Here is a 16,719-nt window from a genome sequence, read left to right as displayed (position 1 = left end):
CTTGCTTTGGAGGCAGTTCAGAGAAGGTTCACTAGGTTGATTCCGGGATGAGGGGTCTGACTTATGAGGAAAGGTTGAGTAGTTTGGGCCTCTACTCATTGGAATTCACAAGAATGAGAGGTGATCTTGTCGAAACGTATAAGATTATGAGGGGGCTTGACAAGGTGGATGCAGAGAGGATGTTTCCACTGATAAGGGAGTCTCGAACTAGAGGGCATGATCTTAGAATAAAGGGCCACCCATTTAAAACAGAGATGAGGAGAAATTTCTTCTCTCAGAGGATTGAAAATCTGTGGAATTTGCTGCCACAGAGGGCTGTGGAAGCTGGGACATTGAATAAATTTAAGACCGAAATAGACAGTTTCTTAAACGATAAGAGGATAAAGGGTTATGGGAAGTGGGCGGGGAAGTGGAGCTGAGTCCATGATCAGATCAGCCATGATCTTATTGAATGGTGGAGCAGGCTCGAGGGGCCGTATGGCCTACTCCTGTTCCTACTTGTTATGTTCTTATGTTATGTAAGAGCATTGAAAGGACGGACGGCAATGGTGGGGCGAAGGGAGTGGTGGATGCAAAGTAGGTCGGAGTTTGGAGGAACGCAGAGATCTCGGACGGTTGAAGGGCTGAACAAGGTTACAGAGATAGGGAAGGGCAAGGCCCTGGAGTGATTTGAATACAACAACAATTTGCATTTACACAGCACCTAACATAGTTAAATATCCCAAGACACTTCACAGGAGCAATAATCAACACAAGGCTGAGAATTTTAAATCCAAGGTATTGTGGGGACCAGGAGCCAACGTAGGTCAGCGAGTACAAGGGTGATGGGTGAGCAGGACTTTGTAAAGAATAGGTTCCAGGTAGCAGAGTTTCGGATAAAGAGGAAAAGATTCTATATGGGCCAATAATAACAACTTGTTAACAATAACAATAATAAGCGCCTTTAATGTAAAACATCCAAAGTAACTTCACAGGAGTATTATAACACAAAATTTGACATCGAGCAACCCAAGGAGAAATTAGGGCTGGTCAAAGAGGTAGATTTGAAGGAGGGAAGAGCGGTAGAGAGGTTTAAGGAGGGAATTCCAGAGCTTACGGCCTAGGCAACATTAGGAAGGCATGGCCACCAATGGTTGAGCGATTATAATCAAGGATGCTCAAGAGGGCAGAATTAGAGGAGTGCAAGATATCTTGAGGCGTTGTAGGGCTGGAGGAGATTACAGAGATAGAGAGAGGTGAGGCCATGGAAAGATTTGAAAACAAGGATGAGAATTTTGAAATCAAGATGTTGCTCAACTGGGAGCCAGTGTAAGTCAGCAAGCACAGGAGTAATAGGTGAACAGGACTTGGTGCGAGTTAGGACACGGGCAGCCGAGTTTTGGATGACCTCAAGTTTCCGTAGGGTAGAATGTGGGCGTGCGTTGGAATAGTCAAGTCTAGTGGTAAGAAAGGCATGGATGAGGGTTTCAGCGGATGAGTTGAGGCAAGAGTGGAGACGGGCGATGTTATGGAAGTGGAAATTGGTGCTCTTAGTTATGCTGCAGAGATGGTCAGAAACTCATTTCAGGGTCAAATATGACACCAAGGTTGCGAATAGCCTCAGAGGGATGGGGAGAGGGATGGAGTCGGTGGCTAGTGAACAAAGTTTGTGGTGGGGACCGAAAACAATGGCTTCGGTCTTCCCAATATTTAGTTGGAGAAAAGTGGCCAAGAGAAAAAATAGAAGTAATGGGCTCAGGTTGGGTGCAGCTGCCAAAATGCTCACAAGAATGGACAAAGGGGGAATGCAGGTTACAAAGGCATGAGAGAGATTAGAAGAGACATGTTCTGATCATAAACAGAGGACCAGAACACAACACGCACGCACACGCAACAGCCTTGGGGAACTGTCTGGAATAACACAATTAACATGTTGAAAAGATGTGTTTAAACAGCACTAAAATGTTTGCTCTAAACATTTTTTCAAACTTTAAAATAGCACTAATAGCAAATGATTTGCTACCATTTTACACCAGATGCTGTTATGAAAGCCACCAACAATGTTTTCCTCCAATGGGACAGTGAACATTATCAAGTCTATTATAGTCCAGAGAACTGTAATTACTGATACTTACGGTAGAATTGCGAGAGCAGAAGATCCAGATGGCAATCCACTGTTCTCTCCAGCTAGACTCTGACAGAGTTGATGAACAGCTGCCTTTGCCATTCCGTAGCCCACCATCCCTAATGGAAAACAGGAGGGTTTACAAACAAAACCTTACTGCAGTCAGATACACTTCAAACAGGGCATGAACACCATCGTGAATCATTTCTTTAAAACACTCATGTACTAAACTAACAACTAGTGTTGGCTTTTCAAACAAATGTATGAAATATTTTATTTCAAATAAAATGATGATAGTTTATGCTGAAAGCAATTAACTTTTTTTTTAAACTGCACATGTATATAGTTTTTCACCCTATTTGTTTTTTCTCTGTTGAAAGCAAAGACACATACAATTTCCAAAGTTAGAAACCCACCAAAACATCAGTTTCATGGCACTGGCAGTTTTTTATACCTTGCCCACGTGGCCATTCTTCATGTGTGAGACTGAACAGTAAACATCAACATGCAATTCAACAACAGGCAGCATCATGGGCAAACATTATACCGTCTTTACCAGGCATCCACATTTTCCAACAAGACTTGTTGGGTAGTAACTGGGGTGCAGAAAGCCTAACTGACTTTTCCTTTCCTTAGCTCAGGGTGCCAATTGCAGCACCCATCGTGCCATCCCAAACAAGAGGAACTAATTTAGCCCAAAGCGTCCATCAAACCTGGGACTTTCTTAGTTTGTATGTTTCATTACACCAAACAGTACATTTACCTAAAGAGCTATTAGTAGAGCTCACAACTTCTTTTTAAATCTAAGTATTTTATTGAATTTTCTCTCCATTTCTTTCCATGGAGTCTCTGTATGGTGCACATCTTCCCCAATCAAGAGGATAGGCTGGAGACTGCAAGGTCTGTGCCAATGCTTCTCTAACTGGCTGCTAGGGAATGCTCAGATGCCATTCTGATTCTGTCCCCTGGGATTCAGCATTCCTAACAGTGGCACTGTTAAGATTGCAAACTCACTGTCTTAGAATATCACTATTGTGAACTGATGTATTTAATGATGTGATCCAGTACACTGGAGCTAAAAGCAAATCACCACCAGCAGAATGCCACAATCTATATATTTTTCACCAGGAGTAACTGTTACAATAATTAGCTCCCCCCCCACTACCCCCCCCCCCCCACCAAAAAAAGTTGGTAGTTTTGAAAATGTGTGTTAAAATGCTAAATCATGATATTTTATTCTAGGTTTATTTGACAAATAGGCATAAAAAGTCAAGAATTTGCCTTTATATAAAGCATTTCTAACATTAATTTTAAAAATTCAGAGCACATGACAAAGCAGAGGGGGAGGAACAAGGTGCAGGCCTTTCAGCCTCTTGAGCCTGTTCGTCATTCAATTAAATCATGGTTGATCTGACCATGAAGTGAAAGAGCTATAAAGAAAATAAATTAGGTTCGGGGAGAAGGGGAGCTTTTCAAAGGCTTACAGTAACAGGTTAGCCCTCACTTTACATCAACTGTAAAGAGGAGAGAGTGGATTCAGCAATGAAATACCAGTTTTGAGCTAAATTTACAACTGAACATACAATGACTTTGTCCCTGCTAATCCCCAATCTGTTCTCTTACACATTTTTGCATTCAATTTCACTTTATTGCATTCATTCAAGAGAGGGAAGTTCAATCAAATTGTATTTTTTTTTTAACATTTTTAGATCTTAATATTTCAAAACCATCCTTAATATAGTTTTCTTTTTTGATAGATCACTTTAGTGAATGCTCCTGAAATCAAGAACAAAAATTGGAATGGAAGCTTTTCATATTGAGAATAATCACAGAATTCAAGAACGATTATTAACATTTACTGGTAAACTGAAGTTGAATGCTCTAGAAATTATTAACTAATTGTTTTTTGCATTCATTCCTCCACCCAATAGTGGGAGGGGGAGGTAAATGACCCAACTCTAGGCCTCTGTTAATTTTCAGGAATGTGTGCAAGACCACTCACCCAATGAGGAAACATTCAGCCTTCAGTTGACCATCCCTATGCCTGCTACACTCTATGGCCTGACCGAGACTAGCAACCCACTATACAGAGAATCACCAAACATATTTGAATCCTTTTACAAGTTCACATTATTTGATCAGTCTCAATAAATTTGTTGTAAAACATTACAAGGTTAAACCCCAGCTGCTTATTCACACAATATTATTGATGAAATATGATGAGCATAAACTGGATATATATTTTATGTAGTATACAATATTTTGTACACCACACAATTTTCAGGAGCTCAGAGATCATTTCCAGAGTCAACATGCCTGTTAACCAGAAAATCCACTGCATTATAACACTTTTATCATCAAGAGAGATTTTCAAGTTTCTGGATCGAGATGCAAGTAATTTTATTTATGGCCAACATGGAGGCTTCACCTGACAATAAAATGTCCAGCATGATTACAACAATAACTTGCATTTATATAGCGGCTTCAACATAGTAAAATGTCCCAAGGTGCTTCACAGGAGTATTAAGACAAAAAATGTGAGTATGAGCCATACGAGGAGAAATTAGGGCAGTGATCAAAAACTTGGTCAGAGGGGTAGGTTTTAAGGAGTGTCTTAAAGGAGGAAAGAGAGGTAGGGATGGAATTCCAGAGCTTAGGGCCTAGGAAACAGAAGGCACAGCCACCAATGGTTGAGTGATTATAATCAGAGATGCTCAAGAGGGCAGAATTAGAGGAGCACAGATATCTCGGGGGTTGTGGGGCTGGAGGAGATTACAGAGATAGAGAGGGGCGAGGCCACGGAGGGATTTGAAAATAAGGATGAGAACTTTGAAGTCGAGGTGTTGCTCAACCGGGAGTCAATGGAGGTCAGTGAGCACAGGGGTCATGGATGAACGGGACTTGGTGCGAGTTAGGACATGGGCACCCGAGTTTTGAATTACCTCAAGTTTATGTAGGGCCAGCCAGGAGTGCGTTGGAATAGTCAAGTCCAGAGGTAACAACGGCACGGATGAGGGTTTCAGCAGTGGATGAGCTGAGGCAAGGGTGGAGATGGGCGGTCTTAGTTATGCCACGGATATGTGGTCGGAAGCTCATTTCAGAGTCAAATATGACACCAAGGTTGCGAACAGTGTGGTTCAGCCTCAGACAAATGTTAGGAAGAGGGATGATGTCAGCAGCTAGGGAACGGAGTGCGTGGCAGGGACCATAAACAGTGGCTTTGGTCTTACTAATATTTAATTGCAGAAAACGTTTGCTCATCCAGAACTGGATGTCACACAAGGAGATATTGGGACAAATGGCTAAAACCTTGGTCAAAGAGTTAGGTTTTAAAAAGTGTCTGAAAGGAGGAGAGAGAAGTAGAGAAGTGGAGAGGTTTAGGGAGGGAATTCCAGAGCCGAGGTCTTAGGCAACTGAAAGCACAGCCACCAATGGTGGAGCAATTAAAATCAGGGATGTGCAAGGGGCCAGAAGTGGAGGAGTACAGAGATCTCAGAGGATTGTAGGGCTGGAGAAGGTGATAAAGATTGGGAGGGACAAGGCCATGGAGGGATTTGAAAACAAGAATGAGAATTTTAAAATGTAGTGCTTTTATTCTCAGTCCCTTTTAAAAATAATACTAGCCTGAAACAAAATTGGTGCATTTCAGAAAAGGAAATTCAATACTTAAGCTCGGTCATCACAGCAGTACTCTGTAGTGAGGAGGGAGATACAAATGTTCCCACCCATCACTTGGTTGCAGCTTAAATTTTGGAATTTCTTAATCAGAACTGTCCACCAGACTCCCAAAGGGTATTTTATTCATGAAATCATGGAATGTTATTGCACAGAAACAGACCATTTGGTCCATCACACCTGTCCAGTATTTTTCACCATGAGCCATATAGTCTACTCATACAATCCTAACACCCTGATCATTCCCCATACTCTTTAATACTCCATCTTTTTGAAGCAACTATTAAATTCCCTTTCCAGAGAATTTATGAATTCTGCTTCACCAACGGATTTAGAGCAGCGAGTTACAAATTCTAACCATCATCTGTGTATAGATTTTTTTTCTAATTTCTGTTTCAATTATTCTTGTGTTTATCTTAAATTTGTTCTCCCTATTTTCCATCTCACCAACCACTATAAACAATCTATCACTCTTTACCTCATTATAACCCTTCATAATCTTGAAGGCCTCTATCAGGTCACCTGTTAACCTTCTCAGCTCCTGTGAAATAAAGCCCTAACTTCTCAGGTCTCTCTTCATTACTGTAACCCATCATCCCTGAAAATCATTGACAGATCTTAAAACATGCATGTACAACTGTAGCCTGAAGCAGGTTGAAGCTACAGGCAGGAAACCTATAGTTATGATTTGAAATATCCAAGCAGATTGCTGCAATTGTGGTATTAACTGACTTAAGTATTTGGATTCAAATTAACCAATCGGACGATTGAGTTTTTAGACACTTACTGTTAAACTGAAATATTACAGAGTAGAAGTAAATGTAAAAAGAAACGCCTTATTGTAGCATTGCATAATGTTTTAAAGTTAACTATGATGGACATTGTAATGTATGCAACTGTGAGTATGCTCACAGGTTTGTCGAGCTGTTGCATTGTGAGTGGCTTAGCCAGTCACGTGATGTTCACAAGATTCAATAAAACCCCAGTCAACTGAGTCTAGGTCATCCACGATGAGGTATGCAGTTGTGAGCCTAGTGGATGAACTGGTAATGTGTAGTGTGGTTTGTTAAACCTTTGTTAATAAACCAACTCGTTTTTAATAGCAATGTGTTGGCATGAATTCTTAAGCAAAGAACCCATGAAGCAAATACATTACAGACATTTACTTTTCAGGCTTCTTTCTTAATCAAACAGGGATAAGGAAAAACATTGGTAGTGAAATCTGGAGGAAATGAAATTGTATAACACAACAGTGATAGATGGTTCCTCTCAAATTGACTCCTTGCCCCTGGGTACATGTTGTTACTATTCAGAGAAATAAGCACAAAATCAATCAACTCAGTTTTAACTGAAGTATAATATTATTCACCATTATAAGGAAATGACTAAAACATTTGTTTTGAAACCAAGACGAATGAAACATAATATTTTTCTGAAAATGGAACAATCCACATAGAGGTCTAATGGAACAGTGAACAGTTTCCATATTACCCTGTCAAAACAGCAAATTCTCAAGTCATTGGTAGTGATAGACTGCCTTGAAAATATTCAACTTTTAAGCATAAAATTCAAATTGTTGACATTGTGCATTTGGAAACAAGTCATAGTTCATTAGCCCCAACAGTGCTCTTCATTCTGCTGATTAGAGACAAGGTCAAATCTCACAACGCTACACAAATCTAAATCTTCTGAATCATTCCCAACTAAATTCAACCCCCCAAAAATGTTTGCACTGGCTGGAACTTCCAATTAAACTTCTGAAACAACCATCATAATGCTAGGCTCTGCTAACATAGTAAATGGACTTCCTAAATATTATTTCATAATTGTAATAAACATGAAAAAAAAATTTTTAAGCCTTTTCAAACCACAAAGATTTGCTTAATGATTTTAAAAATCTGCACATTCTCCATCATGTAATCAGTAAAATGGTTTTCTATAAAAATATAATGCTGATTATAATCAAAGAAATATGGAGCTATAGAGTTAGGTTTTATTTAATTTGTTAATGTGGGAAATCCTACTGCAGTCTACAATGCTTAAACATGAGTAAGATTAGCAATATAATTGTCAGTTTCAAACAATTAGCCTTTAAACGAAACATTCTTCAAATGAGATGTTAAACCAAAGCCCTTTCTGTCTGTTCCAGTGCTCGGGTGGACTTTAAAAATCCCAAAGCACTATTCAAAGAACAGCAGGGAGTCCTCCCAGTATCCTGACCATCATTCCTCCCTCAACCAACACCAGCAACAGCAGTTTAACTGGTCATTCATTCCATTGTTGTATGTGGTGTCTTGCTGTGTTAATATTGGTTACCATCTCTCCCAACCTAATAATCACAATTCATTGTGTGAAGCATTTGGGGATATTTCTGAAAGACATGATAAGGCGCTATATAATTCCAAGTTTTATTATGTGAATGACTATATATTCAAACTAAATCTGAAAATTGGACAATTAGTGCCTCTCCAAGATTTTAAAATTAAACATTTATGATTTTTTCTCTTACCCATTGAGAATATTGGGAGAACTATTCAAATTAGACGTTTTAATTACGAACCTTGCACTTGTACTTTCTTCTTTCCATTACTAATACCACTCACCTCTCTAATTGGAAGAGCAGGTAAACAAAATGCTTCCAGGTATCTGCCAATTCTTTTCTAAAGCCAACTATTGGGATGGTCTGAGAGAAGCCAAGGGCAAATGTTCCCCTTTTGATAAAGAAGTGGCTGACCACAGCTCTACCTGTTCCATTACCCTCATTGTGCAGAATATGGCATAACCTCATTGAGAAAGATGTATCATGGTATTGATGTCTTTCTTTCCATCGCAGTACATACAAGATTAAAAACCAGGCCCACTCACAGAGCTAACTTTGATGTACATAGCACTTGAATAGATGTTCTGTCCAGTCAGGTAACTGAGGGCAAAGCCAGGCCACTCAATTAAAATAGAAACACTTTAAGGTTTTGCTTTAACATACTGTAAGTGTTTGTCTTGAATAGGTGTTAATCACAGAGAAAAGGGGTGCTGAGTCAACACTTGTAAATTGTGTGTTGTAGCATTCGGCTCAGTTCCCATGAACTTTAATGATAAATATTGGATATAAGAACATATCTCTGCTGAAAGTTCAGCAGCCGGTTTGTAAAGATGGGAGTGGCCCAGGTGAACTGTGATGAACTGTGAACTGTGAAGATTCCAACCAGGCCCAACCTATCAAGGGAAATTGTTGTATAAACAGACTTCTTTGGGAAACAATGTCCCAAGAAGTCAACTTCCAACTGATGAATAGCAGGAGATGGCTAGCCTATTGTCTGTATGGAAATGAGCCAGTTAACTAGATCAGTTTGGAGATCAAAACCCATCACTTGCTATTAAAGACATTGTATCTACATGGGCAAGCCTGGACAGGCGGGAAACCACACAAAGGGGAGCCACTAAATCCAAGAAACCCATCATCGATCATTTAGAGGACATTCTCTAGACGGGCAGGCCACTCAAACAGAGCCCAAGGCAAGGGATCAATCAGCCCAGCTGCGAAAAGAGACAAGGATTTTTTGGGGGATAAAGGGAAGCCGGATTGAGAGTTCTCTCTCTTGCTACTTTGCTTGCCTCATCACCCTCATCAACAAACGAGCACTCCGCCACGGGATGGAAAGACGGAACATCACGAAGAGCTGAGCCTTGCTCTTCTACCCCAATGCAGACCGCAACTCAAACTGGGACTCGAATACTGCATCGGCGGTACAAAACCAGGAGCCATATCGTACAGGAAGAAGCTGCAAGCAAGTCACAGGGCAATCGGGGTGAGCATTGCCCACATCTACACATCCTTAAGACCACTTAGCTGCGAGAAGGGACGTTGTATGTCCTAGCCAAACCATAGGGGTTTAGTCTGGGAAGGTTTTTTTTCTTGTGTACTGTATATTATATATTAGGCCGTGGTAACTTGAAACAACAAGGGCTTGTTGGATAAGCCAGGGTTGTACTTTTGTACTGTATTACACCACTGTGTACTGTTTTACTCGTGGTGCAGTTGAACTTTATTAAACATTACACGGTTGAGCCTGAAAAACATTGTCCGTGCCAGATTTGTCCATAGTAATCCCTATCGTCCAGAACTTGTACAAAGAGGTGTGTTCCGGTCCACCTGAACAAATCACTTACAGTGTCACTCCCAAGAGTATAAAAGTCAACAGTTTTTCAGAGCAAAGAGTGATCTGCACAGAGCTGTCTTAAACTGTGTGGACTTAAGCAGAGTGGTTTATTTGGGAATTTGGAAAGAGTGGGAATTCAGAGAAGAGGGGGAAGATTAAAATCAATTTAAAAAGTAAACCTAGATAAGGGATATTTCTAATCTAAAAAACCTCATTAATTAAATCAGCTGATTGCTGAGTAGCTGCTGTGCTTTGCTAAGTTTGAGAGTTTATTTCTGCTCGATAGTTCCGAGTCTATTAACTAGCGGCATGGCAAGGCAGCTCAGTCCTGTGGAGTGCACATCCTGTGGCATATGGGAAGTCCTGGATGCTTTGTGCAGCCTGGACTTCCCATATGCAATCAATCAATTGCACAATCAATCCAGCACTCAGGCAGAGTGCCGGAATGAGTTATCGCGGCACAGAATCCACCAACAAATCGTGACCAGAGCGGCAACGAAAACGGCACTTTAAAAAAAAAAATCAGCAGCCGGCCTTTAAATTTAGCACCGGTAGCGACCGGCCGCCAGGTACACGTCCCCTGAAGCAGTCGCTTTTGCCTGCACTGTTTCAGGGGGCGAAACCCAATTTAAGGGCCGGGGCACTCGCGGGGTGATGTGCACGCCAATGACGTTCGATCTCCAGGCGGAGGAGACCGGGGCACCATGCCGCAGCACTGCCGCTAAACTCCCGCCGAATTTAGCGGGATCGTTAGCGGCCCCACGCTCGGTCGCAACTCACTTGTACCCAAATACACCCAATTTCTCCCCCAATGAGTTCAAGAAACACATATTTACAATTCCTTGGTCCAGATTTTTTATTTAAAACAACTATTTCCCAACTGGTCTTGTTAATTTGTTTCGTCCATCTAAAGCCATTAAAGAGAGATAGCAAGGCCAGAAAAAGACTTCAATGAATAGCCAGCAGCAAACTGTCACAGAAAGATTAATATTCAGAGACTCTGTATCCAGCCCAGTCTACATTGCGGGTTAGTGTGATTGTTTTTTTAAATCTTCCAGGGGAGATAGTTCAGCCAGAAATTACAATAAATCTATAGCGCTTGGGGGTAACTTTAACCCAAAAAATGGTGGGTTTGGTTTGGGCAGGATGTTAAAATTTTCAAAATCTCAAACCCAAACCAACCCACCTTGGACCCGCCCACTTCCGGTTTTAACAGTGTCAGGATGGAGGCAGACAGCCAACCCACTCCCAGAAGGCAGGTCCCTCATTTAAATATTTTAATTAATCTGCGTGCCTCAAATATTATCTCTCTTCTAGTTTTAACTCTGGCTGTCCTGGTCTCCCGGCCTTTGGAAATCCGGCAGCTAAAGGGAGGCTGCATGGAAGAGATAAGTGTTTTTCCAGAACTGCATGTGGGCCAGGAGAAGGAGTGCTTGCCCCCCAGCCCCCCAAGCTAACTTGCTTCTCACTTCACATAACCGGACAACCCCCACCATGATCGGACCAACCCCCACCATGATCGGACCACCCTCCACGATCACCGAACCAATCCTGCGAATACCGACCCACACAGTCAATATGTGTGAATGTTGACACTAACGATAATAGAATTCAGCTAATATTGTCAAAGGTTAATAGAGGAAGCTCTACTCACCCGCTGTCCCATTCAAGGCAGCACTTGCTCCTGTCAGTGTCAACAAGCCCCCATCTTTGAGATATTTTGTAGCTAAATGACTGCAGATTGTTGATGTCCACATGCTCTGCTTCCACATCAAGTCAGCATTTTTATAAAGAGCTTTGAGAAATAAACAACAAAAGTCACTGCCCGATTCAACTTTACATCAGACACAGAATGGCTATATTGAGAAATGTAAGCAGAGGAAAAACTGCAGCAAAAAAATTCAAACGAAAAGGGCACCATGTTTTTGAGGTATAAGAACAAAACATAAGAACATAAGAAATAGGAACAGGAGTAGGCCATACGGCACCTCGAGCCTGCTCCGCTATTCAATAAGATCATGGCTGATCTGATCATGGACTCAGCTCCACTTCCCTGCCCGCTCCCCATAACCCCTTATCGTTTGAATAAATTTAAGACAGAAATAGACAGTTTCTTAATTCCCAGCTTCCACAGCTCTCTGAGGCAGCATATTCCACAAATTTATAACCCTCTGAGAAGAAATTTCTCCTCATCTCTGTTTTAATGGGCGGCCTCTTATTCTAAGATCATGCCCTCTAGTTCTAGTCTCCCCCATCAGTGGAAACATCCTCTTAAGCCCCCTTATAATCTTATACATTTCGATAAGATCATCTTTCATTCTTCTGAATTCCAATGAGTAGAGGCCCAACCTACTCAACCTTTCCCCATAAGTCAACCCCCTCATCCCCGGAATCAACTTAGTGAACCTTCTCTGAACTGTCTCCAAAGCAAGTATATCCTTTCGTAAATATGGAAACCAAAACTGCACGTAGTATTCCAGATGTGGCCTCACCAATACCTTATATAGCTGTAGGAAGACTTCCAAAGGAAATTAATGGGATTGAAGGCCAATACATCCCCAGGGCCTGATAGTCTGCATCCCAGAGTACTTAAGGAAGTGGCCCTAGAAATAGTGGACGCATTGGTGGTCATTTTCTAACATTCTATAGACTCTGGATCAGTTCCTATGGATTGAAGGGTAGCTAATGTAACCCAACTTTTTAAAAAAAGAGGGAGAGAAAACAGGGAATTATAGACCAGTTAGCCTGACATCGGTAGTGGGGAAAATGTTGGAATCAATTGTTAAAGATTTAATAGCAGTGCATTTGGAAAACAGTGACAGGATCGGTCCAAGTCAGCATGGATTTATGAAAGGGAAATCATGCTTGACAAATCTTCTAGAATTTTTTGAGGATATAACTAGTAGAGTGGACAAGGAAGAACCAGTAGATTTGGTGTATTTGGACTTTCAAAGGGCTTTTGACAAGGTCCCACACAAAAGAGATTCGTGTGCAAAATTAAAGCACATAGTATTGGGGGTAATGCATTGACGGGATAGAGAACTGGTTGGCAGACAGGAAGCAAAGAGTAGGAATAAATGGGTCCTTTTCAGAATGGCAGGCAGTGACTAGTGAGGTACCACAAGGTTCAGTGCTGGGACCCCAGCTATTTACAATATATATTAATGATTTAGACGAAGGAATTGAATGTAATATCTCCAAGTTTGCAGATGACACTAAGCTGGGTGGCAGTGTGAGCTGTGAGGAGGATGCTAAGAGGCTGCAGGGTGACTTGGACAGGTTAACTGAATGGGCAAATGCATGGCAGATGCAGTATAATGTAGATAAATGTGAGGTTAACCACTTTGGTGGCAAAAACAGGAAGGCAGAATATTATCTGAATGGTGACAGATTAGGAAAAGGGGAGATGCAACAAGAACTGGGTGTCATGATACATCAGTCATTGAAAATTGGCATGCAGGTACAGCAGGCGGTGAAGAAGGCAAATGGCATGTTGGCCTTCATTGCGAGAGGATTTGAGTATCGGAGCAGGGAGGTCTTACTGCGGTTGTACAGGGCCTGGGTGAGGCCACACCTTGAATATTGTGTACAGTTTTGGTCTCCTAATCTGAGGAAGGACATTCTTGCTATTGAGGGAGTGCAGCGAAGGTTCACGAGACTGATTCCCGGGATGGCAGGACTGACATATGAAGACAAACTGGATCGACTAGGCTTATATTCACTCGAATTTAGAAGAATGAGGGGCGATCTCATAGAAACATATAAAATTCTGATGGGATTTTGGGGAAGTCCAGAACCAGGGGTCATAGTCTAAGGATAAGGGGTAAGCCATTTAGGACCGAGATGAGGAGAAACCTCTTCACTCAGAGTTGTGAACCTGTGGAATTCTCTACCACAGAAAGTTGTTGAGACCAGTTCGTTAGATATATTCGAAAGGGAGTTAGGTCTGGCCCTTACAGCTAAAGGGATCAAGGGGTATGGAAAGAAAGCAGGAATGGGGTACTGAAATTGCATGATCAACTATGATCATACTGATGGTGGTGCAGGCTCGAAGGGCCGAATGGCCTACTCCTGCACCTATTTTCTATGTTTCTATGTTTTTCCCTGCTTTTATACTCCATCCCCTTTGCAATAAAGGCCAATATACCATTGGCTTTCCTGATCACTTGCTGTACCTGCATACTATCCTTTTGCGTTTCATGCACAAGTACCCCCAGATTCCGCTGTACTGCGGCACTTTGCAATCGTTCTCCATTTATATAATAACTTGCTCTTTGATTTTTTTCTGCCAAAGTGCATGACCTCATATTTTTCAACATTATACTCCAGCTGCCAAATTTTTGCCCACTTACTTAGTCTGTCTATGTCCTTTTGCATAGATCTTAAAATCATTACAAGATTATTTTTTATTTGATCATACATCACAAATAAGTAAGGATACAGCTAAGAGAATCCAAATATTTGTACAGTATAAAATGTTTTCTTTAATACAAGATTGCATGATTAAGGTTCAGAATGTACTTGAGCCCTTCAATCCTTCCACACTGTGTAGGACTGACATGTTCACATCTATATGGTTTTCCATTTACACCTGCCTGTAATTAATTTAAACCTTCTAAAAATTATTTTTTGCAATGTTTCATGACCACTGGTTGGTCATTTCTAAGAACACAAAATTATCTGAGGCATACCATAATCAGAGATATAACAGGTAAATTCAGGCTATGTAAACTAGAGATCAATAAATACAACAGTACTTGTCTCCATGTACATGTACAGTATTAGAAAGGTTTATTTTATTTGAATTCGTATTACTGAGTGAAGGCGTGTGTGACAAGTGTCTTTGATTGACAACATTAGAACTCACCATCATACAGTCATTCAACATCATGGAACTTCTGGATAATATAGAATTGGTTTAAAATATTTTTCCTTGTTCATAAAATATGAAATGTGAATGAAAACGGCAACTAAATAAAATACGGACACTTACATTTTGCTTTTGCACTGCCACCTGCCCATCCTCCTGCTACACAGATAATGGCATCCACCTTCTGCTCCCCGAGAAGACTGGCAACATCTGTGGTAACCTTTAGAAATTAGAGTGGCATGCTAAAATTAATAGAATGTTATTTATGACTTCAGGTCCAATAGCTGAATATCTAATTTACTATGCGCAAGTATCTACATTATAACCGATGAAAATGTAGTGTATAATATATTACCTCCTCCACCTGTATATATCAGCAACTGTTATTGTAACATGTATTACCTGATCTGCCTGTTCAGTGAAGGACTCGCTCATCTTCACAATGATATTCGCATTTGCTTCTTCATTAGATGTGAGATCAATGGAGGTAACCCACTGTAACCGAGAAAAGTTATTAAGCAGTAAAGAGATAGTGAAATAGATTCTGACGAAAATTAAACTTCACCACAATTTGCAAGACATGGACGTGGACCTCACATTTATCTACATTATACTGCATGGGTCGATTTGTTCATCCACCCATAGCTTCACTTGTCACTAACCGGAATGCATTTAGTGCGGAAGTAAGTCACACGTTTAACGATTACAAATGGAAAGTGACAAGTTGTGCCATAAAACTATAAACTGCATTATTTTCACTGCCCGAACAAATTATTCCCCACCCTGCCGTGTGCCTGGGAGATACTCGTTCCTTTTATTTGCTACATACCCAGTGCTTGGATTTAAAGAACTCGACACATTTGGTTCCCAGAGCGCCCTTTCCTCCGTACACGATGACTTTATGAGCTGCTGCCATTGCTGATTCTCTCTCGCACTAAAAACAAATCGGCTCTGCTAACTACAACCTGCACGCTCTTTCAGTCCGGCCACAGATATCGAAACGTCAGCTAAAAACCTTCAATAAAACATACAATCCAAGCACAGTCTGCAAGAAGAGCCGAGTCCATCCTGCCTTAGCACCACCCTGCCTCTGGAGGACTCACTACACACTCTACAATGTAAATAGAAAAAGCTGGAACACACAGCAGTGCCAAGTACTGAAGAAGAGCAGGAAAATCAAACGTCCACTGTCTGTTCTCTCAACAGGTGCCTTTTCTAAATAAACCACTAACGAGACCCTGGGTTGTCCCAATGTCATAAAAACAAAAGTGCACCCTTTTTAGAGGGACACAACTAAGAAGGAACTAAACCTTAAAACAATAGAAACATAAAATTAAATATCAATGTTATTCCTCGTGTCCACTATACCCTCTAATCCCTGTTCACAGAAGCCTCAAGTATACCAGTGAACAAACACCATGTGCTCCCTCTCCACGGCCACCCGGGCACAGACAAGATTGTGGATGAGAGGCAGGTAGCCAATGCGACCACACCCACAGGCCGTGTCCAACCTGGACCTGTGGATGTCCACCTTGATGTTGCTTGAACTGTTGCGTGTCCCCAGCTTTTTTTTTGGTGTTGTTTTGGATTTCCACCATTTTACAGCATTTTTGCTTTTTATTTGGCTGCCCCAATGCCTTCAACAGCATGTTTGGTTGCCACCCAAAATGGACAAGTCATCTATTTGCTTTCTCGCTGTTTCTATCTAACTGTTTGTTCCTCGCAGCCTTTCTTTAAAGTAAAAATAAATACAAGGCACAAGTATTATTTATCTTTCCAGTAAATTACAGTTAATATCCTGATTGCTTGTTAGATATTTTTTCTGTTTTTGGTCTCTATTCCCCATAACGTTCACCAAATTCTGTCACAGTGCAACCTCGTGTATTCACCAAAGAAACAAAAAGTTCTAATGG

The 16,719-nt window shown here is 41.1% G+C and overlaps 1 protein-coding gene across 1 annotated transcript in view; it reads right to left on the bottom strand.

Annotated features, from left to right (window-relative positions):
• The window catches only part of LOC139243676 (dihydropteridine reductase-like), a 44,756-nt gene extending 28,907 nt beyond the window's left edge, over positions 1–15,849 (bottom strand). Inside the window, exons 1-5 of the mRNA XM_070870823.1 lie at positions 15,636–15,849; positions 15,209–15,301; positions 14,930–15,026; positions 11,591–11,731; positions 2,115–2,223 (exon numbers count right to left, since the gene is read on the bottom strand). Of these exons, the coding sequence (XP_070726924.1) occupies positions 2,115–2,223; positions 11,591–11,731; positions 14,930–15,026; positions 15,209–15,301; positions 15,636–15,722 (527 nt within the window). The 5' untranslated portion in view covers positions 15,723–15,849. The remainder of the gene's footprint in view (positions 1–2,114; positions 2,224–11,590; positions 11,732–14,929; positions 15,027–15,208; positions 15,302–15,635) is intronic.
• Between the last annotated feature and the right edge of the window lie 870 nt (positions 15,850–16,719).

The sequence above is a fragment of the Pristiophorus japonicus genome, chromosome 2 (assembly GCF_044704955.1).
Source record: "Pristiophorus japonicus isolate sPriJap1 chromosome 2, sPriJap1.hap1, whole genome shotgun sequence".
Classification (NCBI taxonomy): Eukaryota; Metazoa; Chordata; class Chondrichthyes; family Pristiophoridae; genus Pristiophorus; species Pristiophorus japonicus.
Note: the sequence above shows the minus strand (reverse complement) of the source record. Positions and strands in the feature narration are given on the sequence as shown.